This window comes from Phyllostomus discolor, chromosome 5, assembly GCF_004126475.2.
Source record: "Phyllostomus discolor isolate MPI-MPIP mPhyDis1 chromosome 5, mPhyDis1.pri.v3, whole genome shotgun sequence".
In the NCBI taxonomy this organism is placed as follows: domain Eukaryota; kingdom Metazoa; phylum Chordata; class Mammalia; order Chiroptera; family Phyllostomidae; genus Phyllostomus; species Phyllostomus discolor.
The window spans coordinates 72,297,083-72,323,597 of record NC_040907.2 but is presented as its reverse complement, the minus strand read 5'-3'; the positions used below and the strand labels follow the sequence as shown (position 1 = coordinate 72,323,597).

The 26,515-nt window shown below is 48.3% G+C and overlaps 1 protein-coding gene across 5 annotated transcripts in view; it reads left to right on the top strand.

Annotated features, from left to right (window-relative positions):
- Nucleotides 1-25,917, top strand: part of ABCA4 (ATP binding cassette subfamily A member 4) — a 128,697-nt gene extending 102,780 nt beyond the window's left edge. For 3 of the 5 annotated variants that reach the window (XM_036026444.1, XM_036026443.1, XM_036026442.1), the window contains 16 exons: nucleotides 142-319; nucleotides 3,964-4,079; nucleotides 5,117-5,264; nucleotides 8,404-8,527; nucleotides 8,900-9,029; nucleotides 10,236-10,356; nucleotides 10,812-10,874; nucleotides 11,882-11,988; nucleotides 14,009-14,150; nucleotides 17,620-17,754; nucleotides 18,513-18,616; nucleotides 18,699-18,791; nucleotides 20,524-20,773; nucleotides 22,069-22,155; nucleotides 23,094-23,170; nucleotides 23,858-25,917. In XM_036026444.1, coding sequence (XP_035882337.1) covers nucleotides 142-319; nucleotides 3,964-4,079; nucleotides 5,117-5,264; nucleotides 8,404-8,527; nucleotides 8,900-9,029; nucleotides 10,236-10,356; nucleotides 10,812-10,874; nucleotides 11,882-11,988; nucleotides 14,009-14,150; nucleotides 17,620-17,754; nucleotides 18,513-18,616; nucleotides 18,699-18,791; nucleotides 20,524-20,773; nucleotides 22,069-22,155; nucleotides 23,094-23,168 — 1,873 coding nt within the window. In that variant the 3' untranslated portion in view covers nucleotides 23,169-23,170; nucleotides 23,858-25,917. Of the gene's footprint in view, nucleotides 1-141; nucleotides 320-3,963; nucleotides 4,080-5,116; nucleotides 5,265-8,403; nucleotides 8,528-8,899; nucleotides 9,030-10,235; nucleotides 10,357-10,811; nucleotides 10,875-11,881; nucleotides 11,989-14,008; nucleotides 14,151-17,619; nucleotides 17,755-18,512; nucleotides 18,617-18,698; nucleotides 18,792-20,523; nucleotides 20,774-22,068; nucleotides 22,156-23,093; nucleotides 23,171-23,857 lie in introns of those variants that run through there. The other 2 variants (XM_028511498.2, XM_036026445.1) reach the window with 2 other exon arrangements.
- The last annotated feature ends 598 nt before the right edge of the window (nucleotides 25,918-26,515 follow it).

Here is a 26,515-nt window from a genome sequence, read left to right as displayed (position 1 = left end):
ACAAACGTCGGGCTAGGGGAGGGGATTCTGGAGGCTGGAACCAAGCACTGGGTGAGCCTCCCCAGAGCCTGACTCTGTCTTCTCCTGCACCTGCTCCGCCTTCTTCACCTCTCTCTGCCTGTATCTCCTGTCTGGCTGCAGGCTGACCTCTTCTGTGGATGCCGTGGTTGCTATCTGTGTTATTTTCGCCATGTCCTTCGTCCCAGCCAGCTTTGTCCTTTACCTGATCCAAGAGAGAGTGAACAAAGCCAAGCACCTCCAGTTTGTCAGTGGAGTGAGCCCTACCACTTACTGGCTGACCAACTTCCTCTGGGACATTGTAAGTGTCAGGTCACAGTGCCTCTCTCCCCTCCATTGGCCTAGGGGGTGGGCCTTTGTGTCTACTATGATTGAGGGACAAGCAGGGTGGGGCTCTGGTACTGCTAGGATTGTCGAAAGGTGCTGCGCCAAGGGCCTTGAGTGTCTGCTGTCTGTTGATATCTTAGAAAGGCACAGAACTAGGAGCTTCAAGCTAGAGGAGAATGGAAGGGTCAGCTCAACAACTGCTGAGTGAGGGCTCTGCGTACACTGCCCCAAGGGGCTTTCCGAGCCATCCAATAATTTCTGACTGCAGGAATGAGGCTGGCCGTCCTGAGAATAATCTGGAGCTGAAGGAGTAGCATCAAGCAGACCTTCACCCTGTACCCTCTTCTTAAATCCTGCTCCGCCCCCAAAGGGGTGAGGAACTTCCCCTGTGGCAGAGTCACCAGATGAATATAGGATACCCAGCTAAATTTGAACTTCAGATAAACAATGAATTTTTAGTGTTTCACCCCCCAAATATTGCATGGAACATAGTTATATTAAAGAAATATTTTTTGTTTATCTGAAATTCAAATTTAACTAGGTATCCCATATTTTTATTTGCTAAATTTGGCAACCCTACCCAGTGGCATTATTTTTCCCCAAAGTAGCCATACCTTTGCTGTACCAGTTAAGCCACCACATTAGAGAAAATGAAAAAAATATATATTTAACGAGTCAACAGCAGACTACCCCCCTTTCACAATCAGCACTGGAGGAGGTGGGGTGGGGGGGGGGTACTTCATGACAAGTCACAGGGTCGAACTGGCAGAAAAGCCTAGTTATAATGTAGCGGAGGTCACCGTGACAGCCGGCCTACTCTGGGTGTCTTGGGTAATGAGAGCCTCTGTTTTCTTTATCCCAATGTTCTGCGACTAACCCGAGTCCCACTTCATGTGACCATAAGATTCATTATGATGGAGACCAACACAAACAACCTGTTCCACTATGACTTTTGATAATGATGGCAAACCCTGGGATTCCTAGAGACATAATTTATTTTACTTGACCTATTAAGAAGCCACCACTTAACAATACAAAACCAGAAATTATCAGTAGTACTAAAGTCTTTCCTCTCTTTTCTGTCCATGAAAAACCCTCATGGCCACATGGGAGGAGATCAGACCCTGCAAGCCTCACCCCGGACAGAACATCACTTTGAGAGGCCGTATTAACCTTATGCTCTGAACATGGAGGGAGCTAGGCTCACCTTCACTGAAAGGCCGTTAACGTGCTAGTTTTTTCACTGTATTTTGTTTAAAAGATGATGAATAGAATTTACACTTGGGGCTGACCCAGGCATGTGCCTACAAACTGAGACATGTGAGCCAAAGCAGAATGTGGAGAGAATGACAGAGCGGTGTCTCAGGGGGAGGTGATACTAGCAAAGCAGACACCCCAAGGAAGGGCCGGAAAATGGCAGTGGGACATTAGCAGGCCTCCTGATGCTCTACGTCTAGCCTGGAATTCAAACTCTGGGATCTACACTGTCGGAGCTCAGCACCCTCGTTAGCTGTGGCAAAAAGGCAGCACATGCCTCGGGGTCGTCACTGAGTGAATGAACCCTGTTTCTATCATTCACTCAGCATGTACGTGGTACCTTATATTCTTATTTATACCATGTTTTTTTCTGTGAAATTTTGAAACAATAGCAAACTTACAGAAATGTTTCAGGGACAGTTCAAAACTGTTTTTCAGAGTCATTTGAGAGTAACTTCCCAATAAGATGCCCCTTCACACATGTGCACACATGGGTGCACACATACACAGACACACACTCACATGCGCACACCAGCACTTCTGGTGTGACCAGCACTTGGGCTTCACCGCCGTCTAATCCCCAGACCCCACTCAGGTTCTGTCAGTTGCCTGAATAACGTCTCTTACAAAAAAGGATCCACGCGTCTCTCAGTAGCAGGCATTGAATGCAGTTGTCCTGTCCCTCCGGGCTCCCCCGCCTGGAGTGTTTCATCAGTTTTTCTTTGACACACATGACCTCAACATTTTTGACGACCACAGGCCAGTTATCTGGCAGAATGTCCATCAATCTAGATTTGCCTGGCGTGTTGTCATGGTTAGGGTCAGGTCACGGCAGTAGCGTCACCTAGGGACGCTCTGTTCTGCTCACCGCGTCCCGTCAGGCAGCTTCTGTCTCGGTTTGTCTGTCACTGGTGGTGCCACTTCGGTCGCCTGACTGAGACGTTGTTTGCTGAGCTTCTCCATTGTAAAGCCACTTTTTTTTTATAATTAGCAAGAATTTGGGGGAGAGGTACTTTAAAGCTGTGCAAAATCCTGTTTGTTATCAAACTTTCCGTTGATTCATTTATTTTATTTATAACTATGTGGAGTCATCTTTCCTGTGTTAGTCCATGGATTATAATCAGGTACTGTTATTATTTATCCTGATGCTCAAGTTACCCCCGGTTTGGCCAGGGAGAGCCCGTTTGAGCTGATTTCTGCCTCCTCTTGATTTCCGTCCCCATTGCCCTTGAGCACCTCCATGCTCTCTGGCACAGCAAGATGTTCCAGGTTCATCCCACTCCCCCCAGCCCTACCTGGAACCCACTGTGTCCCCAAGGAAACTTGGTTCCTTTCTGTGGAAAAGGGCCCTCAAAACCAAGAGCTGGCTGCTAGATACGCTCTATGCTACTGGGGTGTTGATGGTCCCAGGCCTTCTCAGGGGAGAGAACTAGGGAAGATATGAATAGATAGATAGATAGATCAAGACACATTTACATCTGTATTTATCTGTCCATGCACTGAACATGATGGACTCGCTAAAACCTCTGGTTCCAATCCAACACCATAGGCTCATTATGGCTTTCTAGGTTTCCATATTTGTAACTCCCTTCTCCAAGAGTGAGACACCAGCTTCTGTCACCCCAAATTCATTTAGCTACCTGAGCAATACACCCACATATAAACAGTCCCCATCTCTGCCCCCATCCCCTCCACCATGTGGACACCCACCCCTCCCTGCTTCAGCTGACCTCGGGCGGAGGTCCTCTTCATTCTGCTCTGGCTCTGGTACCCTCCTCCCAATCAACACTCTCCTCACCCCACTGGGGCTCCAGCACCCCACTAGCCCACCTTCTGTGAGATATCCTCTCACCTTTCTCAGGTCCTCATCCCGTCTGGGACCACTGTCACTGCACCCCTGACCCCACCACGACTGCCTATCATTCCAGGCTGCCCATCGTTCCCTGTCCATCCTAATGTCTTTGGGACTGAATTGTGTAAGAAGTAAAGAGAAGGGGAAAAGTGATAAAAGGGTGTTATCTATTTGAATTTTGTGAGGCCAAGGACCAGATCTTAATTAAGTTTTTCTGAGTTCTGGAGACTTACGTAGTAGAATCTATAGGACTTCATGACCAATTAATTACAAAGAGAGAATGGGAGAAGAGGTAGAATTGCATAATTCATTCTTTTAAAAGATGCAGACTGAAGGTCCCCTTCACAGGGAGGTGGGGCAGAGTAGGAGGACTAAATACAACTTAACATATGTTTACTAACCGAGAACTATTTAGACAAACAGAATCAGCACCGCAGAACGTATGTGCTGGAGGAGCTGACCAGTCCCTTTTGACAGACAGGAAACAGGTCTCCTCTTCTCTCTTTAAGATAAATTATGCTGTGAGTGCGGCCCTGGTGGTGGGCATCTTCATCGGGTTTCAGAAGAAAGCCTACACTTCTCCAAACAATCTTCCTGCCCTTGTCGCATTGCTCATGCTATACGGGTGAGTTGTTTGAGCCTTTAGCTAAGGTCATCAAAAGGGAAGTCGGCCGGGGGGGGGGGGGGGGGGGGGGGGGGGGGCGGGGGCGGGGCGGGGTGAGAATGATCTCCTGACAGAAAACTGGGTTTCTGGTGGCAAGGTTAGCTTCCAGCCCCCATCGGCTCTGCAGCCTGGCCAGAAGCCTGGCTGGCTTCTGTTTCTGAGTCCATGCACGGACATGCTCCTGAGGCTCAGTGCACTCAGGGACGACGGAGATGCCCACATGGCCTGGATTTTCTTCCTTTCAAACCGTGGCTCAACCAACACCTGTGAATCTGTCACTCCCATCTCTCTCCCAGCTGTGATTCTGATTCGCTGTGGCCAGCCCATCCCTCTCAGTGTCTCCATCTATACTGGCCAAGAGTTATTTGCACAGAGCAGATGACTCCAGCTGAAAAGCTGTTCCTGAGTCAGGGCCAGAGGTGTCACAGGGATTAAATTCGGTGGAACTATAGAGCAACGCGTGCAACTTCATGTCCAGGGCTACACATCCTACCTGTGTACCGTGGACACATCATACACCTCGTGTAGGCCTCAGTTTTCTTATCTGGCCCGTCCTGGGTGGGCCAGTACTCTCACCAGAGCAGTGGTCTCCATTTATCTCTAGGGAAAAGAGAATTCGGGGACCAGCCTGACTGTGGTGCATCAGACCCAGGGAACTGTGAATGAGCCTGTTGGGACCTCAGTTCAGTTTGCTGATCCAGATTAGAGTGGAAAGCATTGAAGGGTAGACTGTGCCCTGATGCACCGTACAAGGCTCTACAATTTACATACATTCACAATTGCAAATGCCCCATGAGATGGCCAGGGAAGGCATTACTATCTCAGTTCAAAGATGGGGAACAAAGACCAAGGGGTGGAGTATCTCTTTGGTCTTCCAGGGACTCTCAGCAGTTTAAACATTTCACCTCCCATGTGAGGGAAGTGCATCATATCTAGGGGGACAGCAGCTGGAATAGAAATTGGCGCTCCGTGCCACTGAGTTGTGCCGTTTCACACAGATGGGCAGTCATTCCCATGATGTACCCAGCATCCTTCCTGTTTGACGTCCCCAGCACAGCCTATGTGGCCTTGTCTTGTGCCAATCTGTTCATCGGCATCAACAGCAGTGCCATCACCTTCATCTTGGAATTATTTGAGAATAACCAGGTGAGCATGATGTTTTTGGCATCCTTGTCTAGGACACTAGAGAGTAGGTGCTGGCAAAGCAGAGCTGCGGGCAACCGCTGTCTCGACATGCCTAGTGCACAAATGAACCAACCTCCCTCCCTCCCTCCCTCCCTCCCTCCCTCCATCCTTCCCTTTCTTTCCTTTCTTTGAGCTCCTTGTTCCTGCTCATACTCTAGTGTCATGGTTTCCTGAGCTCATTCTCAAGCTATAAATGGCTTTTCATGATGTTAATATTTTGGATTTTCTTATTCCTTCAAGGTTTTCTTGAGGACTGCAGGTGTTAGGTTTTCTGTAATTTCAAAATTTAAAAGGAGCAAAAAGACATACAATGAAAAGTCTCCTTCCTACTCCTGTTTCTCAGTCACCCAGCTCCAGAGGCAACCTTTCATTTGAGTTTCTCATGTGTTCTGGAGACATATAAGCAAATGCATATATATTCTTCCTCCACTTTCTTTTCCTTGAATTAATTAATTAATTAATTTTTAGAGGGAGGGAAAGGAAGGGAGAAAGAAAGAAAGGGAGAGAAACATCAATGTGAGAGAGAAACATTGACTGGTTGTTCCTTGTACGTGCTCCAACAGGGAGCCAAACCCATAGCCCCAGGTTGTGCCCTGACTGGGAATCGAACCAGAGACCTTTTGCTTTACAGGATGATGCCCAAACAACAGAGCTACACTAGTCAGGACTTTCCCTCCACTTTCTTATGTGAATTGTAATAGAGTAAAATATACTATTTTACATAAAAATTAATCCCGAGGATAGGGTTAGGAATTATGGAACTGAACAGGCCCTTGTATAACCTGTAGAGTCCAGTTGTCCCACCCACAGCCCCCAGGCTTCTCTCTGTCCAGGGACAACTGGCCGGACTGGGTCACAACCACAGTGGCTGCAGCTGCAGGGCTGTCTGCGCTCCACACTCCGCTCCCAGCTGCTGTGCCCGAGCCCTGGCCGTGGCTGTCCTAGAAACTTCCCAAGGACTGCTGGTCTCGCCCGTGCACCTGTCTCCCCAGTGGCCTGTGTAGCCTTTCCTTCCCTCAGGAGGCCTCTGCAGCTCCAAGGGTGGGCCCCGGCCAGCGCCTCCACTATCCTGCGGCCCTGGTCTCCACTCCTGCTTCTGGGCTGCTGGGAGGACCCAAGGCAAGTCTGCACTCTGCACTAACCACCCAGTCTCATGGCTGCCTGACAGCGATGCTTTCCAAACCATGTCAGGCTTTCTGTGGCCCCTCTGTGCCATGACTGATAACACGTATCTCGTGTCACAGTCAGACCCCAGGGCGAGGGGGAGGAGAACACTGCCCCCCACCCCGACCACCCCACAGTGGCCGGAGCGTCCTGGTAGACTGACAGGGCTGCTCTTCAGAGCTGTGTTTGTCTCAGGCTCACAGCCCACTCAGTCTGAAGAGTGTGTTACTTCAGAATAATTAAATAATACGCTTAAAAAACTCAAAACATTCTCCCTCCTGCCAGCTACTCTCATTTAGCCAACATGTACTGAGTGCACCCTCCTCCCCTGTGTAAAAGCTGGTAGCTTCCACATAAGTTATCACACAGATGCTGCAGAAATACCCAGTACCCCAGAGGAGGCTCTCCAAGTCCCAGTAGCTGCTGTCCCTTCTCAGTCAAGAGGTGTCAACTAAGTGGTGCCGATAGAAGCAAGCACAGCCCCCTCGAACTGCCCCTCAGAACTCCCCTCCCAGTCAGGAAATGACCTGCATGCCGAGTTAGGAACTGGTGTAACCTCAGGACACCACATTCCACGTGGCAGAACATCAAAGGAGCGAGACAGGTGAACACCACAGGTCAGAGTGGGCCCAAAAGAGCTGGGCTGCAGGACTCTGGAGAATCTTTTTTTTTTTTAAGGTTTTACTTATTTTTTATTTTTAGACAGCGGGGAAGGGAGGGATAAAGGGAAAGAGAGAAATATCAATGTGTTGTTGCCTCTTATGCACTCCCTACTGGGGACTTGACCTGCAACCCAGGCGTGTGTCCTGAGTGGGAATTGAACCGGCAACCCTTTGGCTCGCAGGCCGACACTCAATCCATTGAGCCACACCAGCCCAAGCTGGCTCTGGAGAATATTGGTGGAGGAAATTCAGTTTAAGCCTGGTCCTGGACAAACAGAACTTTGTTTCCCCATTTGGTAAACAATGAAGTGGCTACTATGAACTAATCATTGTACAAGGAATTTAGGAAGGACACCAAATGATTAGGACCCAGTCCCTGTCCTGCAGGGACGACTGACTAGGGGAGAAAGTAGTCAGGTAAAAAATAATTCACCTGGCAATGTGGAATGTGTTCTAAAAGAGGAGAAGGGAAGGTTTTACCATGGGAATCTGGAGAGGCTTATGCAGGAAGGGGTCACAGGAGCCAGCTTTGTGAAGGAGGGCGTTCTTTCCCACTAATAGCAATGGTTAATAGAAGCTGCAAGTGCAAACGCCCAGAGGCAAAGGGCAGAGTGCCTTTTGGGGAACAGTGGGGAGCAGGGGAGGCTGTGCCGTGGGGATGGGCCAGATTATGGGCAGCAGTGGCCTCTTCAGCCTTGTCTCCACCATGTCCCCACTGCCTTCCTGTGGGAGGCTCTGCCTGACACTTCAAGGCTAAGGCAGCAAGCACAGTCTGGGCACCCGAAAACAAGCCTCCCAACTCAGTGCAGACACCACAGAGAGTCTCTGCCTTCTTGCACACAGCCCAGAGCTGTCCTGTGGGAGCCGAGCAACGGAGCTGGGCTGTGCTCCCAGGACCCTCTCCCCTTAGGTCAAAGCTGGGTGACAGTGATGGCTCACAGCTGTACCAAAGCAGAGAGAGCCCGGGTCACATTCCCGGCCGCTGCTGTATCTCCTGGAAACAAGTGACTTGGAGGGCTTTGGGTAATTTCAGAACCCACAGTGAGCTCTCAAGGGGCTGCCTGTGAGGCTCCCAAAGAGGCACCTCCTATGAGTATTTCAGAACTTTCCTACTTTGTGACAAATCTCTCCTGTGGACAGTCTGGCTGCTAGGCCCCTCTGTCTACCGTCCTACCCCTGGTCCTTTTGTGGGAGGGCATCCAGGCCCCACCCTGCTCAGGAGGGCACAGTGGGCTGGGCCCCCCTCCTGACCGCCCTGCTTCTCTGTGTTTCAGACGCTGCTCAGATTCAATGCCGTGCTGAGGAAGCTGCTCATCATCTTCCCCCACTTCTGCCTGGGCCGGGGCCTCATTGACCTGGCGCTGAGCCAGGCTGTGACAGATGTCTATGCCCGGTTCGGTGGGTGGCAGTCCAGCCCAGTCGAGCATGGCCCTGGACGCTCTGAGGCTGGGAGGGCTGAAGCAGGGGTTCCTAGGCCAGACCTGCGGCCTGGCCTGGGGGCACCTGGTTGGTGTGGGTTGTCCTGCTGACTACAAGGGCTCAGGGCGCCTCTGTTTCCTTGGCTGAGGAGCCACAGGAGGGTTTGAGGGAAGGCTCTGTTCTTCCCTACTCTGACCTGAGGAGCCAAGATGAGACTTGTATTCAGCTTGTGCTTAATTCCTTGCATAAGGTCTGGTCTAGCTGAGCCACGTGTTGAAACTAGGTCTTGGGGGCAGCTGGGCAGCAAAGTCGACTTAATTCCTATCACTTTCCGGTGGCCTCTGTCCCCAGGTGAGGAGAGCTCTTCAAATCCATTCCAATGGGACCTTATTGGGAAGAACCTGGTTGCCATGGCGGCAGAAGGGGTAGTGTACTTCCTCCTGACGCTCCTCATCCAGCACCACTTCTTCCTCACCCGATGGTACGTCCCTGATGCTGCCCAAAGGGTGTCAAATCCGAACGTGGCTTTACATCCATACAGTTGTCTTTTCCCTCATAAGCCCCACACCACGATGGTTTTTGCAGTCTCAAAGACTGGCTTGCTCTGAATTACGCAAGAAGAAGAGACACAGAATCAGCACAAAAGAATTTGTGAAGAATCTACACTTTAAAGTATTTAAAATACAATGCTATTTGTTTCAATCACTAGTATTTAATTAATTAATCCATCCTTTAATTAACAGGTACTCATTTTAAATTGGATGACAGCGTTGCACATGATAACAGTTGAGAAGTATTCAAAGTACAGCTGTGTGTGTACATTGTGCATTCACGGAACATAGACAAAGGAGGACCCATTGCTAATTAAAGACGTGAGAGTAGAGGCAGGGAGGGAGGGAGCAATATGGGGGTGATATGAGGTGAGTGCAGCCAGGAGCAGTGTGTGGGGTGCAGGGGTGACAGTGCCCCTCTCCAGGGTGGGGGGGCAGCTGCCAACCCTGCCGTTCTTCCCCCCAGGTGCCTCATTCTAAGGTGGGTGCTCAGGTTTCTGGAAGAGGCAGCCCCTCTGCAGTCCAAGCCGACACTGACAGGGCCCTCATAGTTTGTTTGTAAATTGTTTTAGATTTCATTTATTTATTTAGACAGAGGGAAGGGAAGGAAGGGAGAAAGGGACAGGGAGAAACATCAGTATGTGATTGCCTCTTATGCACACTCTGCTGGGGACCTGGCCCACAACCAGGCATGTGCCCTGACTTGGAATCAAACCAGCAACCCTTTGGTTCACGGGCCAGCACTCAATCCACTGAGCCGCACCAGCCAGGGCCTGAGCAGTGCTTTGTTTCTTATCCTTCCAACATCTCAGGCTGAGTCTGGTCACACACAAATAAAGATTTGGAGAACTTGTTTTTAAGTTTTGATCCAGAGGGAATTAAGTTGTTAGAAATAAATCTGCTATCCTACTCAGAGGATTCTGAGAATTGAATGAAGTAGGGACTAGACTCTGGGCTTGAGCACTTGCCCCTTCTGCCAGATGCCTCTCCTCTTGGGAGTCCTTTGGAGAATTCAAGTCTCAGGGGTTAGGAGGCCAGGCAGAAGCAGCGGTGAGGTCATGGGAAGAAGCTGGGAAGAAGAGGACAGTGCTGAGGACACTGTAGACCAGCCCAGTCTGCCCCTTTCTCTCTTCCAGGATGGCCGAGCCCACTAGGGAGCCCATTATGGATGAAGATGATGATGTGGCTGAAGAAAGACAAAGAGTTGCTAGTGGGGGAAATAAAAGTGATATTCTAAGTCTAAATGAACTAACCAAGGTAAGAAAGTAGGTGTAGGTGTGTTCGTTTGACAGTGCCAGTGGGACCCAGAGACGGCACAGTGTTGTGCGTTGCCTTGTGCAGAGTAAGTGCTATGCCTGGGTGAGCAATTGTTTTTCTAATTTTATGTGGGCCTGTCATGTTTGTGTTGAACTTGTGTTCCAAAACCCAGAATTCCAATGCACTTCCCTAGTATGCATCTTGGGTGCTGACACAGGGCCTCATCCAGAGCCGCTACAACAGAGCCTCACTGACCTTTCTCTGGTCACCTTCTGCACAGGACCAGTTTCAAGATTTCTGGGGCTCACGGCACCTCTCTGAATGCCCTTGACATTCTGTAACCTCTTCATGGAGTTTTTGCTTGGTAGTTTTTGCTTAAGCCACTCTTTGCTCTCTCATGCCTTCCCTGCTCTACCCCTCTCTCAGTCCTCAGTCCAGTGTCTCTGCCCTTGCAGGTGTATTCAGGCACCTCCAGCCCTGCGGTGGACAGGCTGTGTGTGGGAGTCCGTCCTGGAGAGGTGCGTACACTGTGGGGCCCACAGGCAAGGGCTGCAGAACAGCAGCTCCTGCGTGCGCCTCTTCTCCCTTTAAGGCCGAGCTACCAAACAGACATAAAACACAAGTCATCATAGGTCATTTCAACTTTTCCAGTAGCCACAGGAAAAAGGTAGAAACAGGTGAAACTAATCATGATTATTTATTTTATCCAATATCTCTGAAATATTATCACTTCAACATGTAATTCATATAAAGCTTTGTTTACCAGGTGTTTTATGTTCTTTTGTTCGAAGTCTTTCGAACCCCGTGCGTGTTGCACTTACCGCACATACCAGTCCAGACTAGGCGCATTGTTAGTGCTCGGCAGCCACTGCAGGGGAGGAAAGCCCCCGTTCCCACTGCCTCCCAGGTTCTCGGGCCCTGTGAATTGTTCTGACAAAAGACAGATTAACAAGAGAGAAACAAAACGAAGTTTTTATTACACATATCGCATATATTCCAGGAAACAAATGACTCGAATGGTTGCTTACAATATGGGCTTACACAGCATCTTAGCAAAGGAACATTAGACTGTTAGAAAGTGACAAGGCCGAAGAAAGGACTTTGAGTTACCAGGGCAGCAAATATATGGGGAACTAATGGTAAATAATGGCCAGTTAGAAATATTTGTTATGTAGTTCCTCCAGTGCCATCTCCAGGCTGATAGGGGTCCCAAGTTGTCTTCAGTGATTAACCTCTGCCTTCCCTGGTAGACAGGGGAGGGAAAACACCTTGTAAATGTGTGTCCTACTTTCAGGCAAACAGAGGAGAGCAGAGAGCTTTTCTTGCATCTGCGTCTTCTCAATTGCCTTCAGCTCAAAATCATCCTTATGCCAAAGTGGCATACTTGGGGTAGCCTATCCGGCTGCCTGGCACCACATGGAGCCAGTGGCCACCTAATGGAAGCACAGACGCTTTGCTCTAGGGCCTCATACTCCAGACCCTCTTGTGCTCTAGGGCCAGGACAAGTCTGTGTGTTCCCCCTCAGTGCTTCGGCCTCCTGGGAGTGAACGGAGCTGGCAAAACAACCACTTTCCGGATGCTCACTGGGGACACCACAGTAACCTCAGGCGATGCAACTGTAGCAGGCAAGAGGTAAGTGTCCTGCTTGTCCCATCTCAGGGGTCTCTCATAGGGCTGGACTGTGCCCCCATCCCAGCACAGGGAGGGTGAGTGTCAGGCCCTCTGTCTGAGGGTGACTGAGAGCCTGAAGGTCTGTGCAGAGGGTGGACCTCCCAGTGCGCACGGTCCACAAAGTCTAAGATATAGACCTTCTAGAAAAGTGGACAGAATTGTGATTGTTAAGAGATTCCTCTGTTTGCATGGATTCTCAGAAAGTCTGGGATGTGCTAAGTCAGTGGTTTTCACTCTTTTAGTGTCATGGACTCCTCTAAGCATTTGATGAACACTCGTACCTTCTTTCTATAAAAACACACCATTGTCCCCCATTGCCTCCCTCTACATATTTTTGCAAAGAGTTTTGGGGAATTTACTGAGCCATGAAGCATATTTATGGCCCTGCAGGAGCCCTGGGTTCCAGGTTGAGAACCCCTATTATGAAGCATCCTGTCTCTGAGCTTCTAGGTGGGGTTAGGTTCCAGGGTCTGTGGGGCCTGCATTGCCTATTTCTGTGCTGCTGCTTGCTGCCAGGCCATGGAACCTTTATGAAAGAAAACCGGGCATGTGCCCTTGGATTCTGGAGGGTGCCTTCTGCTCTTTTTAATAAGGTGTGAGTAAACAGACTGGTCCTCTACGGGCACAGGATGGAGAACAGGAGCTCACACTTGTTCCCCTTTTTCCAGCGGCTCCTTGAGTAGCAGAGTTCACACACATTAGATATGCCCAGAGAAAATCTACATCCTGGTTTATACACAGAGTTAGGCACTGCTCCTGTCTGCCCAGCATTTGCCTGACTGGGGCCTCATCAGCTAAGAGCCATCCTCAACACAGTCCAATGCTCACTGGGCAGGGGGAGTCCTGAGCATGCTTCACTGGCTCAGACAGGACGAGTCTGGTTCCTGTGCCTTCCCTAGTCATCCCTGTTGGGTCCAGAGCAAAGGGACTGCCAGGGGTGGAGGGGGACCTATCTCATCTGCAGATCCAGCTCAGCCTATAATCAAGCAAATGACTTTGCAGTGGCAACAAAAGAGTCTTAGGAGGCAGGGTGCAGAGGACAGGGGGATGTAACGGGATTTGTAATGAAATATCAAGCTGCAGTCGTAGTGAGACACAGTCTGATGCTCGGAACATAAAACAAAGATGGAAGCTAGAAATAAACTATAGGTTTAAGAGACAGGATTGGGGGGTTCTCTGGTTGGGAAGCTTCTTTGAATTTCACAAAATATACTCCTTCCTTCCCTGGGTGGTTTTAATTGGCTCAGCCATAACTGAAGTCACTTTTGTTATAGTGAGGGACTGTCAGGGTGGATGGCCTCTCTGTCCCATCCCTTTGCATCCACCCTTTAATCATAGACCCTGAGCTGTATGAGAAAAGGGGGAAGAGATTAGACCAGTCTGTGGACAGTTTTTTTCATCAAGACAATGTATTTCCTAGTGGGAGCAGATGTATTAGTCAAAGGGACTTGAGAGAACTCATTTCACTTCATCTCTTCTCCCTGCCAACCCCTTGCTCTGGGAAGGGGCTGATCTGTCTGGTTCCTGTTTCATTAACTATATCTCTGCCAGTAAATACAGAGGGAGAAGTTTACCATCATTGGGAAGCATGTTTCTTCTCTAGCTACTTCCCAAATGTCTGAAAGAGATAAAAAAAAATCACTGTTCAATTTCTTAAACCTGATCCTCCCTTTGTTTTTAAATTAATATGTGAGGTGATCCAACCCAAAACCAAAGCTAATTTGGGTAATGGGTATTCAGTTTTCCGAACCAGGGAAACTGCAGGGGATCTGACTGTATTAAAGCTCAGAACCTCTGAAATCCATCAGTTTCTGGTCAGAGGGCCCTGCTTTGATGGTTCAGTGTTGCACACATTTCTGAAGCCAAGCAGGGGAAGAGAAGAGGCAGCTTCCATGTCCTGTTGGCCAATGCTCCTCTAGCCCCAGCTCTGTGGTCGCCCTGTCTCTGAAGGAAACTTGCTAACTGCTTTTTCTTGTTGCAGTATCTTAACCAATATTTCCGAAGTCCATCAAAACATGGGCTACTGTCCTCAGTTTGACGCAATCGATGAGCTGCTCACAGGGCGAGAGCATCTTTACCTTTATGCCCGGCTTCGAGGTGTACCAGCAGAGGAAATCGAGAGGGTAAAAAGTGGTTTGATGTGGCAACTTAGGAATTTGGTAAACCATAGGCTATTTCATAACAGTGCAGTTATTTAGAGATGGGAAGGCTGTAGAATGCTATTCATTTGTTCATTCATCCATTCAATAAATGCTTACTGGGTACCTGCTATATGCCAAGGACTGTTCTAAAAGTGGGGTATAGCAATGAACAAAACAGACAAAAATATCCCTGCCTTCATATCCCAAAAAACAATGTATGTCTTTGTCCCTTCACCCAGAATCCCACTTCTGGGAATTTACCCTGAAGGTAGGCCTCCTGCAGTACAAAATGCTTATGCCCAGAATTGGTTGTTGCATTTTAGTTGCAAAATATTGGAAGTTAATGTTCAGGAATAAGATTTTCATTGAATAACTTATAGTTCATGCATACAATAAAGCCTTAAATCACTGTGAAGTGATATAGGGTTATTTCCAAGAGATATTTTCAAGTAAAAAAGAAAAGCAAAGCAGAAAAAAGAACATGATGACACTTGTTATGTAAGAAACTAGGAAAATAAGAAAAAATACATGTCTGCTTATCTTTACAAATAGAAAAGATAAGGCAGAAAACAGTAAATTTCATCACGAACAAGAGAGAACTGGGTATTAGGAAGTGGGACAGAGTGACACTTCTCTGAGTACATCTTCTTGTATAGTTGTGACTTTTGGAAGCATATTAATGTTCTACATATTCAAAAAATAAAACTAAATAAGAATAGAAAGGGGGTAAGAATGAAAACAAAAAGAAAATCCTAACACTGAAAGCAAACTGAAACAAATAAATTCAATTTTATTTCAAATAAATTTTACTTGCAGAAGGGGAGGGAAAGAGCTAATACAAATAACTGGTGTCGCAGGATGTGACTGTATCTCCTCAGTCTCATGAGGAGCAGGGGGCAAAAACCACAAACAAATTCTGAGCTCTTTCAGCCTGTTTATTTTTTATGGTGGTGTGGGCAAAGCAGTTCTGCAACAGTGTAGCTGTGTTTTAGGATTAAGTAAATGAATAAATGTGTTCGTGTTCTTGGGAGCCAGAATTTTCACTGCAGAAAAGGGACATACAAGTATGGAAAGGCAGAAAGCGAGACATTACCCTGTGGGGATGGATTGGAATTAGAGATATTACTGCACACTCATGAAATATTCATATGCACAGGTTTGAGCATGCATGCATAATGTGTTCCTGCATGTCACACATATGCATGTACATGTATGTGCACGTGTGTGTGTGTGTGTTTGTATGTGTGTACAAGTGAAAGGATTAAGAAGAAAAAATATCCCAGGGGCATTGAGCACAGTCAGTGCCCACAGTTTGATGTCTAATACCATCGCCTACTAAAAGAAACTATGACTTCAAACAAATGACACATTCCAGGTCTGGGACAGCATCGGTATCAAATGAGCCGGGAAAGTCCTAGGCCAGAAGTAAAGAAGTGTGTAGGGAAAAGCAGTGAAGGCATGTCACAAATACACAGGAGCCGTCCTGAAGGGGCTCCCAGTGGCATAGGTGGGACAATGTGAGCATCAAAATAATTAAGTCCCATGATAAGTTATAAAACACCAGGGGATAGGAATTCATAAGCCAATGTTATTAAATAGATAAATACACAAACAGAACAGAAGGGAGCGTTCTTGCTTACAATCAAATACTGAGAGACAAGTAGTTATGTGGAAGAAGTTATAGAGCTGGAAGATCATTTTGCAACAATTATAGTAAAGACTGGATTACAGAAGAATCGTCAATAGTTGCTAAATCTACGGGTAATTTTTTTATGAGAAGCAAGATATTTGTGTGGTTTAAAATATCTTCCACAGAGTGCTTATTGGTTGTGAGGGGGAGGCATAATCATTTCACAATGGAGAAATCAGACAACACCTTCACTGGGTGATCCAAGTCAGCATCACCTGAGAGGCAGGAGGATCTCTCCCGCCCCCAGAGGCGGATCCTGAGAAGGACACAAGTTCACTGATGGGATATTATTCTGACTGGGAACACATAAACCTGCATGTTATCGTGAGGAAAATATCAGATAAACTCTAAAGGAACACCCTATTTTAAAAAATACAGGGGCTATATTTTTCAAAAGAATCAAAGTCATAAAAAAACAGAGAAAGCAAAGGCTATAGAAATGTTTCTGATCACGGAAGGCTAAGTAGACACAGTGACTGCACAGCGGGCGCTAGACTGCATCCTGTGCTGGAGAGGAGGCGATGCAGTGAGGGACACTACTGGGCCCATCAACACCCTGGCCTACAGACGGTAGATCACATAACAGTACAGTGACAATGCTGAGTGTACTGACATGCAGAACTGGATTGTAGTTATGTAGGAGAACACCTTATTTTTAGAAAATAGACACAAGTATGTAGGCATGAAGGGGCCATGATGCATCTTTGGGTCTGAAAAAATAGTGCGTGTATAAGAGCAGGAAAGAGAAAAAGTGAGTAAAGGTTTTAAGAGTGTTCTTTTTCTACTATTCTGATTTTTACACATTTCTGTAATTTGAAACTATTCCGGGGAAAAAGTTGAAAAGTGGAGCTTACATTATAGTGGAAGGGACAGGCAATACATAGATATATAGTGTACTTGTGAGCGAAAAGTCTTAAGGGAAAGATAAAGCAGGGAAGAATTGTTGGGGCAGGGCCTGTACGTTTAGGTAGGGCAGCCCAGGGAAAGCCTCACCCGGGGGTGAACTCCGAGTAGAGACACGAGGGAGCCGAGAACGGGCCGTGTGGATCTAGGGGAGGAACATTCCAGGCACAGGCCCAACTGTGCAAGGCTGAAGCACAGTGGGTTTTTCCAGCGACTTCCCTAGTTTTATTGCTGAGCACATGTGTGTGCATTTGCATGCACACACACACACACCTGTTACTCTCCATCATAGCTCCTTGTTGAGCTTCCTCAAAGCACCGTTATAATCTGTCATTATTCTGTTTATTTCAATTGTCGCACCACCCCCACCTGTGAGTACAAGGTCAGTGGCTATGTTCACCATTATTCTCCAGTGCCTAGTGCAGAGCCTGGCTCACAGCGGGTGCCTAGTAAGTATACATTTGATGCACAAGACCTCAAGTGTGACCCTGTTGAGGGATGGAATCAACAAGACCCACCATCTTCACAAACAAACCCTAGGCCTCTTCCTCTTCTTGGAGCCATTGTCTGGGACCCTGGGGAAGAGCTCTGTCCTGCTTTTTATAAGGCTGAAGCTCATTTCTCAGGGGGCCACACCCACTGGGTGCTGAGCTGACCAAGCTGGGATCTAAGGCACAGAGTGGAAAGGAGACATCTGGTCCTCGAATCATGTCCAGAGAGCACGAGCCATCAGGTGGCGCTGCTTCCACTGAGCTGTCACCCTAGCTGTGTGAGATCTGGGAGCTCAAGGCTTTGAACTGGTGGAGACCTGGGGTGTTTGCTTATCTTCCCCAAATGGGATTCCTTTCTCTTCCCTAGGTGGCAAACTGGAGTATTCAGAGCCTGGGCCTGTCTCTCTACGCGGACCGCCTGGCTGGCACCTACAGTGGGGGCAATAAGCGGAAACTCTCCACAGCCATCGCCCTGATCGGCTGCCCACCGCTGGTGCTGCTGGTGAGAAGCACCGTGACCTGTGGGGACAGGCCGGCCCGGGGGTTGGAACCAAGAGATGCATCTCTGTGGTTGGGCCAGCAGATTTAGAAAATGCAGTCTGTTTCAGCTGGACTGTTCCATATAGTGCTCATTTTGAGGAAATCAGCCTAGCTCTTGGGGGATACTGGATTCACAACAGATTCTCACTGAGTTCCTGGAAAGTCTCTTGTGGGGCGACAGGCTCACAGCAGGGAAATTCAGCCCCTCTGCAGAACATCAGCATCTGCTCAGAAATTGCTACTGCCAGAGAAGGCCTCTGTGGGATCTGTAGTGGACAGGAGCATTCGCCTGGATCAAAGGCTCATGTGACTCTCATTCAGAGCTGAGACCCCTGTGCTCGTAAAGTCCAGGGTTCATGAGTCCCTAGGTCGCAGGACTTGGAAGGAACCAGAAAAGTCACGTAAACTATATCCTTGCCTCCTTGCCAACGTATGACATTTAGGGACTTTTTTGGCTTGCACGTTTGTTTTTAAAGGTAATTCTGCCTTTGCCTTAATCAACTTTAACCCATGTCTGAGATGAAATGGGTCTACAGGTGTGCATGATCTGCCTCAACTCTCCCGATTTGCCACCTGCCTTCCATACTCTGTGCCTGGGTACCCCGAGTCTCACTCCGCTGGGGAATGACTTTGTGCATTGTTTGCCAGAGATAGTGCTCAGAGGAAGCCAACTATAGAGGCTACAGTAAGCCAGGCCCCTGCCCTCTCTGCCTCCCACAGGATGAGCCCACCACAGGCATGGACCCCCAGGCACGCCGCATGCTGTGGAACACCATCATGAGCATCATCAGAGAAGGGAGGGCGGTGGTCCTCACATCCCACAGGCAAGAGATTCCCAGGGGCTGGGGTGGGGCAGGCAGGCGGGTGGGAGTCCCTACCCCTCACCTCCTCTCTCCCACCCTGCAGCATGGAAGAATGTGAGGCCCTGTGTACCCGGCTGGCCATCATGGTGAAGGGCGCCTTTCAGTGTCTAGGCACCATTCAGCACCTCAAGTATAAGTAAGGAGGTGGCGGGGCAGAGGGTACCTTGTTACATTTCTGGGAGGGGCAGGGCTGGTCAACCAGGCCCTGTGCTCTCTAATGACACTTGAGAGGGTCCCGCTGCCCCTTCACCCCATGGGCAGAGGCAGGTGGTGTCCTGGCCTCATTCTGCAACAGCAAATGGAGAAAGCCATTGTGCTGGAAGAAACTCTCTATACTGGGTTAAGTGCCTGAGGGTGAAGGCTCCCCGAGTCTCCAGATGGAGCATTCTGATTGGGGCATTGCAGAGCCTGGCTGGGGTGAGGGGGATCACCATCACTGCCTCATTATCCTACCACTTATCCCAACAAATCCAGGACCGATGACCTGCCTAGTAAGAGCTCACAACCAACTTAGGAATGATTAGGAAACCAAAGAGCCCGAGAATTAGTTTTCCTTTCTGGAATGTTATATGCTTTTGAGTTTGAGAAATGACCATGTATTATAAAATGAACCAGAAATGCCAGTATATTGTAAATTTATAAACTGCTGTAAATATGTGATATTAATAATGGTTTCTCTGCCAAAGCTGACAGTTAAAATAAGATTATGACAACAACACCATGCTCCCTGGCATTCTGGTATGCATTATAAGCCAGGAAGGGTGGATTTATAATTATCACTTATTTGTTTAACAAATGCTTTTTTCGAGTGTGGAAGAGTTGCCATGCTAGTGGGTGGAAGGACCAGCACACAGCTCACCTCATCTGTGCTGAGAGGTGCCCAGGGGACAGTGGTGTGCAGCACATGTCATTCTGACACGCATCAGGGCCGATTAGTGGTTGAGAGAGAGGTCTGGTAGATTAGCTGCATTTGGATATTTGACCCAAGGTTTCTTGAGCAATTACAGCTCAAACACTGCACACATATCTAGGGGGACTTCTGCATGTCACCAGACCTGTGTCAGCAACCTCCTGTATCAGCTGCTGGAGACATGGCTGTTCCCTCCTCCTTTCCCGCGCACACTGCAAGGTCCCCACAGAGAGCATGTGAGAGGGAACTGTTCCCTGTGTGGGAAGACTGTTTGCCAGAGCTGGAAGGCAGAGGCGCTGTATTGTAGAGGGGAGTGACTGCCCCTTGATCATGGAGGGACCACTGGAGTGAGTTATAACTGACACTGTTACACTGGGATGTACGTGCACAGGGAAGACAGCTGGCCCTGCCCACACTGTGGCGGACCATTCTTTCTTCACCTGGTGAGGGGAGGGGGGAAGTACCTGGCCCTGGCAGCTCCATTTGTTTTGGAAGCTTCCACAGGGAAGTGCTGCCTTTCCAAGCTTTTGCTCCCACCTGGCCAGCCACTTAAAGGGCCAGGCAGCCTTTCCACCACTGAGTGAACACTGGCCCCACCCACCTTCATGGGCAGGCCTGTGATCTCTGCAGGCAGCTAAGCCCACCTTTGACTTCAGCAGGTATATGAGAGGCAAAGGCACAAGCAACAACCATCTCTGCCCCAGGAGGTGGACACAGGAAGCTGTCATGGGTCTGGTGACCCATTTCACCACACACAGATATTCAGACTCTAAAAACTAGGATCAAACTATTTCTCCAGGAACTATTGTGGGTTTTCCTCTCATTTTAAACATGCCCAAGAGGTTTATAGTGTGGCTTTTAATCCTTAATATTTTCGATGAGTCTGTTCCTTATTTTGGGATTGCCTTAGAACCAACTACTAACAGGCCTGTTCCACGCCACCATGGGCGTCCCCTAGGTTTGGAGATGGCTACATCGTCACAATGAAGATCAAGTCGCCGAAGGACGACTTGCTCCCAGACCTGAACCCTGTGGAGCAGTTCTTCCAGGGGAACTTCCCGGGCAGCGTGCAGAGGGAGCGGCACTACAACATGCTCCAGTTCCAGGTCCCGTCCTCCTCCCTGGCCAGGATCTTCCGGCTGCTCATCTCCCACAAGGACAGCCTGCTCATCGAGGAGTATTCGGTCACACAGACCACACTGGACCAGGCAAGCCCTGAAGGGGTCAGGCGCAGAGCAGGGCTGTGCAGAGACTGGGCTATACGGCCCGAGCTGGGCTGGGACCCCCACCACAGGGAGGTAGGACACGCCTGGGTTTTAACCCTCTGGTCCATCTGTCTATTAGGGTAAAACTCTGCCTATCAGGAAGTGCTGTCTAACACTATTTTAATCATCAGTACATTCCATTCACTTTACATCGTCCTTCCCCACTACGTTCTGACTTTATTTCATCCTTCCTGATTTGTGGTGTTGACTTTTTTCTTTTTCAAATCAACTTTATTGATACTTAATTTACATACAATAAAATGCACTCATTTAAGGTGTACACTTAGATGAGTTTTGATAAGCAGGTACTTGTATGCCATGTGTCAGGTTTTAAAATGTGGTCACTTTTTATTGTGGTAACATACACCTGACATAATGACCTATTTTAAGTGTCCAGTTCGGTGGCATTAAGCTCGTGTGACCATTGCCACCACCCTTCACCAGAAAATTGTTCATCTTCCCCAGTTAAAACTCTGTGTCATTAAATAGTCCCCCCCACCCCCAGCCACTCTTAACCACTGTTCTCCTTGACATGGGCTACTGCACACAGCCCATGTAAGTGGGACTATCCAGTATTTTGTCCCTTTTGTCTGGCTTCTTTCACTTGACATTATGTCCTCCAGTTCATCCATGCCATAGCACATGTCAGAATATCCTCCTTTTAAAGGCCGATTAATATTCCATTGTAATATATAATGTGTTTTATCTATCCATTCATCTACTCAGACATTTGAGTTGTTTCTGGGGGCGGGGGGTTGTTGCTGTGTGTTTGTTTTGAATAGACGTCCTTAAAGTCTGTTCAGTAAAGCAGCAGAAATCGGCAGGCCTCCGCTTATCCTCTGAGGAGCTGGCTCATGGGCACCTTCTTCTCAGCCTTAAGCAGATGATGGAAGGAGCAGGAGTTACAGCTGCACTGCACATTGAATAAGGCACAGAGGAGAGATGAGATCGAACTCCTGTTTTGATTTTAGTTCCTTCTTCAGAGAGTTAGAAGGTGCTGCCACTTGAGATCGGCCTTGCCTGTACACCCCATAGAAGCTCCGTTGGCTTAGCCCCAAACCCTAACGAGCCCCGTCCTGGTGGCCAGGCTTCCTCAGGGGGCAGCCAGCCCTCTGCAGGATGCAAGGTCTCCAGCAGGGCCATGTATTAACTGTGGGAAAGAGAAAGCAAAGTGGGTGGGTGTGGAGGCTACCATTTTTCTGGAAATATACCTCTTCTTGCTCTCTTCTTGCCCTCAGGTATTTGTGAACTTTGCTAAACAGCAGACTGAAACTCACGACATCCCTTTGCACCCCCGCGCCGCTGGAGCCAGCAGACAAGCCAAGGTACTGGCGCCCTTTCACAGTGCTCTGCTCAGACCCCTGGGCCTGGGCCGCAACAGGGCTCCGACTTGCCTCCTGCAGAGCGCCCCGCCCAGCCACAGCTCTCCCGGCTGCCACCTGTCCTTTCCCCCAGTTCTGTGCTAAAGGACTTTTCAGTCCGTAGTGGTGCAGGTTCCTTTTATAATCAGGAAACCATCTGGATGGCATGGGGGAGCATTTTTAAAAAGGATTTTCCTGCATGTTTTTGCTTACAGCAAAAGGAATTTAGATTTGGGGAATGAGAAGCAGGGAAATAGGAGAGCATATAAAAACACCTTGATTGTTGCGCTGTTTGACATCTATGTCCAGTCATGTGCTTGAGTTTCAAAGGAAAGGAATTAACTGGCACCTCATATCAATGGTGGACACAATTGGTTAGAGCGAGGGTTACTGTCTGTTTTAGGAAGAGGGCTCTTTGTTCTCTGTAAAACTATCAAGGTGATGGAGGAAGAAGCAACAGAAGGTATGTATGTGGCCTGTGGTAACTCACAGGATAGGTGCTTCTAGGTTCCTGCCCTGGCATGGTTGCCCAGCCCCTTATAAGGAGCACCCCCACTCATCCCTCTCCTGGGCCAGAGGTGGGGGAGGGGGGAGGGGAGAGAGAGAGCAAGCTAGAGTAGGTACTGCAGGAGGCACCAGGATCCAGGTGCCTTGGTTTAAGCCTGGGATTACAAAGGGACAAATTAGTAATTTTCTCTAGATTTACCACGAAGTGTAAAGTAAATCAAATAAAATCAAAGCACTTTTCAATCAGCAAAGATGGGCAAAACTTTGTTTCCCATAAAATTCTCATTCCTTTCACCAGTTTCTTAATTGCAAGAAAAAACAAATACTGCTAATGACTGAAACACCGTATTCTAAGGTCATGTTTATGATGAATTTCCCCCCTTCCTTTTGACTAGAAGAGACCTAATGGCTGCTTGGTAAGGTTGACTTTGCCCTCCGTCTCCCCAGAGGGCCCAGGCATGTCTAAGTAAAGGTACCGGTCCAGGGAAAGTTACTTATGCTAAGATTTTCCAGCCACTCTTTCTCATATATAGGTCTTGAACTTTGTTTACACCTATGGGAAATTATTCTTTGAAAGCCATTTGTAGTTATGAATGTTTTTATAACTCAGAATACATTATGAGGTAGTAAAAGTGTCGCCTATAACTGCCAATGTTTTTCCTATACCCACCTTGCATATTCTCTCTTAAGGGGCTAATACCAAGCCATCTCTGGGCCAGGCGAAGGGGCTGATGGTCTAAGATCTATATAGTAGTTAATTTCAAACCTGTCTTCTTGGCTTTTAAGTCAGAAAGAGCCTAGTCACTTTCCTGGACTACAGAGAAAACCTACAGACCCCATGGCAGCCTTGGGAAAGCACTGAGAAGGTGTAGCTGGCTTCCCTCTCAGGAGTAAGCACATACACACAGAGAGACTATGAGTCTTCGTGATGTCTGCACTGTAGAGCCAGAGACCTGAGGGGTCATCTGGCCCAAAGTTTTCATATACATGCAAACAAGCATAGCCCATAACCTTGGGGATCTGACAGAATCACAGTGCCCTTGGCTGAGCTTCTCCCAGTGATTAATTGATGACTACTTAACTTTTAAAATCTAAAAGCCATCACACCATCTCTTCAGAAAACCAAGATGGCAAAAGTCTACCTGTTCTCTCTATGCAGGTCTGATCTCCTTCCACACTGCTCGCTCGCTGCAGCCGGAAGTGAACTCCGGGCAGTGGGAAGTGCAGGAGCCTTTGCCGTGTGGTCATCCAGTCCAAGCAGCCCACATGAGTGAAGCCCTGGCACAGAGTCACACACACGTGGGGCACTCGGAGAACGCCAAAGGGGCTTTTCCAGGAGGAAGCCAACGCTGACTGGTTCGCCTGGGACACCTGATGGTGAAACTGGCTACCAAACGAATGCAAAGCCCTTTTCATCCAGACCACAGAAGTAGAAGTCCCAATTCATCCTGGCAGTAGCTTTGCTCTCGATATCATTCTCATTTGAGTGGACCTGCTTTTCTCTGCATGTATGTGTGTCTGTTTTATTTTTAAGAATAAAATAACATGCAAACACAGTTATCACACACTAGCCAGTGTGCACCATCTGGTACTGTTTCAGACATGATCTGTGCCCGTGCAGCTTCCTGTCCTTGCTCTAGCTTCCGTGAGAGTGATTGCCGCAGAGGTGCCAGTCACGGCAATATTCTGCCCCTCTGGGGTGGGAGTGAATGGACTAGTCTTGACGTTGCATGCCAAGTCTGCTTTATAGGGCCTGAAGAAAATGCCCAGTTGGCACTGCATGTGAACATTGTCCATTGTTAATTGGGTGTTATTTGAACCTAGGTTTCACATCTGTTTGCTCAGCTTATTTGAGTGCCTACCTCATAGGTATAATTAAGACAGGAGAAGAGGCAAGGACAGGTGAGAGTGGATCTTTGATTGGGTATGAGATCCAACATGTCTTTGTAACTCTTTAAAGATGCCAGGCCTCATTCGTACAGAGCCGTGCCCTCCCCACAGTGCTGACGTGTGCACCTTCTGCAGTGACAATATGGAGCAGTGGTTCACGGGATAGCTCACGGTTCACATAAAAGCTCATCAAGAATCAAAAAAACAATGGTTTTGAACCAAACCATTTCAAATGGCTCGTGGATGAGGAGAGCTGATGGACTCCCTGGCCAAGGCAGTGCCCTCTCCACGGGCCACAGACGGGCTTCCTGGTTCCCACACGCTCTGGAGCAGTGCCTCCGAAGCACATTATACCACGGTTGTACTTCAGGGCCGGGGTAGGGGCAGGGCAGGAGAGGGGAGAGGGAGGAAAAGATGCTGAGACCCAATACCTGCACCTGAGAAGGGGACATGGCAGAAAGTGAGCACAAGGTGCTGGCATTTCCCTGAGGAAGGAGAGCGCTGTCTTTCTCCAGAGGCAGACGGAAGGCCAGGGCTACACAGTTTTTACTCCCGCATAGCTAGTGGCTGGCTGCTTTGTAAATAACTAGAGAGTATGCAAAACTAGTAGCCTCAGAGCTTAATTTGGTTTTGACTTAAAAAAAAATACCTATCAGTGACCAAAACCATTTTAACTAGAGTCGGAAGAGGGTTTAGGAAAGCTCAGGAGGGGGCTGTTGATACTCAGCATAATGCTATTACATCCTGGCTGGTTTGGGAATTTAAATTTGTAACTACAACATCACAGGGACACAGGCAAAGCAGGGAGCGGGGGCCACTGTCATTCTTGCATGGTGGGTTGTGAGGGTTTAGAGATGCATCATGGCCTGGAAAGAGCCAGGTACGGGTGATGTCTCACCCTGCCTTTGGGAGGAAAGCTCAGTTTCGCTGTCTGTCCCCACTACACCTGGGCTCTCCAATAGCAAGGTCTGTGTCCTTTTTTGTCATTTCCCCCAGCTCCTGCCACACAGAAAACACTGAACAAACACCAAGTTCAGCACTATAAAAATCCAGCAAAAAATATACAGAAAAGAAGTAGGTCCGATAAAATGATGCCTTCAAAAAGCCCAAGACAGTGGTGAACTGAAAGCAGAGCCTCAGCAATGTCATGCTTTAAAAATTCACAGTCCAAAGCATAAGCAGGGAAAAAATCAAGGGGGAGGAGGCCATTTGCTTGGGTTTGAGGAGTATTCAAGTTGGAAGACTGGCCCAAATCTCCTCAGAACAGGCTAGTCTATTGAAAGACCTCCCAATCTGTTTTAATAATGGAGATTCATAAAGAAGAGGAGGGAGAAATGGAGTCAATTCAGAAAATAAGACCACTCAGAGGATGTTCCAGAAATATGGCTTGCTGTTAGGTGTTCTAAGCTTCTGGTTCTTCGGGGAGTTCAAGGTTTTGGAATAGCTAGAATCAAAAGAGAATATCTTGCCATGACCGATGTGACTCAGATGGAGCATCATCCTGCAACCAAAAGGTGCAGGTTCATTCGTGGTCGGGGCACATACCTGGGTTGCAGGTTTGACCTCCGGTCCAGGGATACACGAGAGGCAACCCGATGCTTCTCTCTCAAATCCATGTTTCTTTCTTTCCTTTCCTCTTTCTGTAAAAAGCAATGAAAAAATGTCCTCAAGCAAGGATTTTAAAAAAGAGAGAGAATCTCTTATTATGACTAAAAAGCTCTCAGAGACCTTCATTTGTGCCTGCTGATGTGGCTTAGGAAAGATGGAGGAAGAGGAAAGTAGGGCAGACAACAGGCCAGCAAAGCTCTGGGCTTGGGAGAAAGGATCTCTGCAACATCCTGGGTACTTGCACTGGGGTCACTGATGAGGAGGAAGTCCTGCACCAGCAGGCCTTCGGGGATCTTGGAGAAAAGAAGATTTTCCCCTA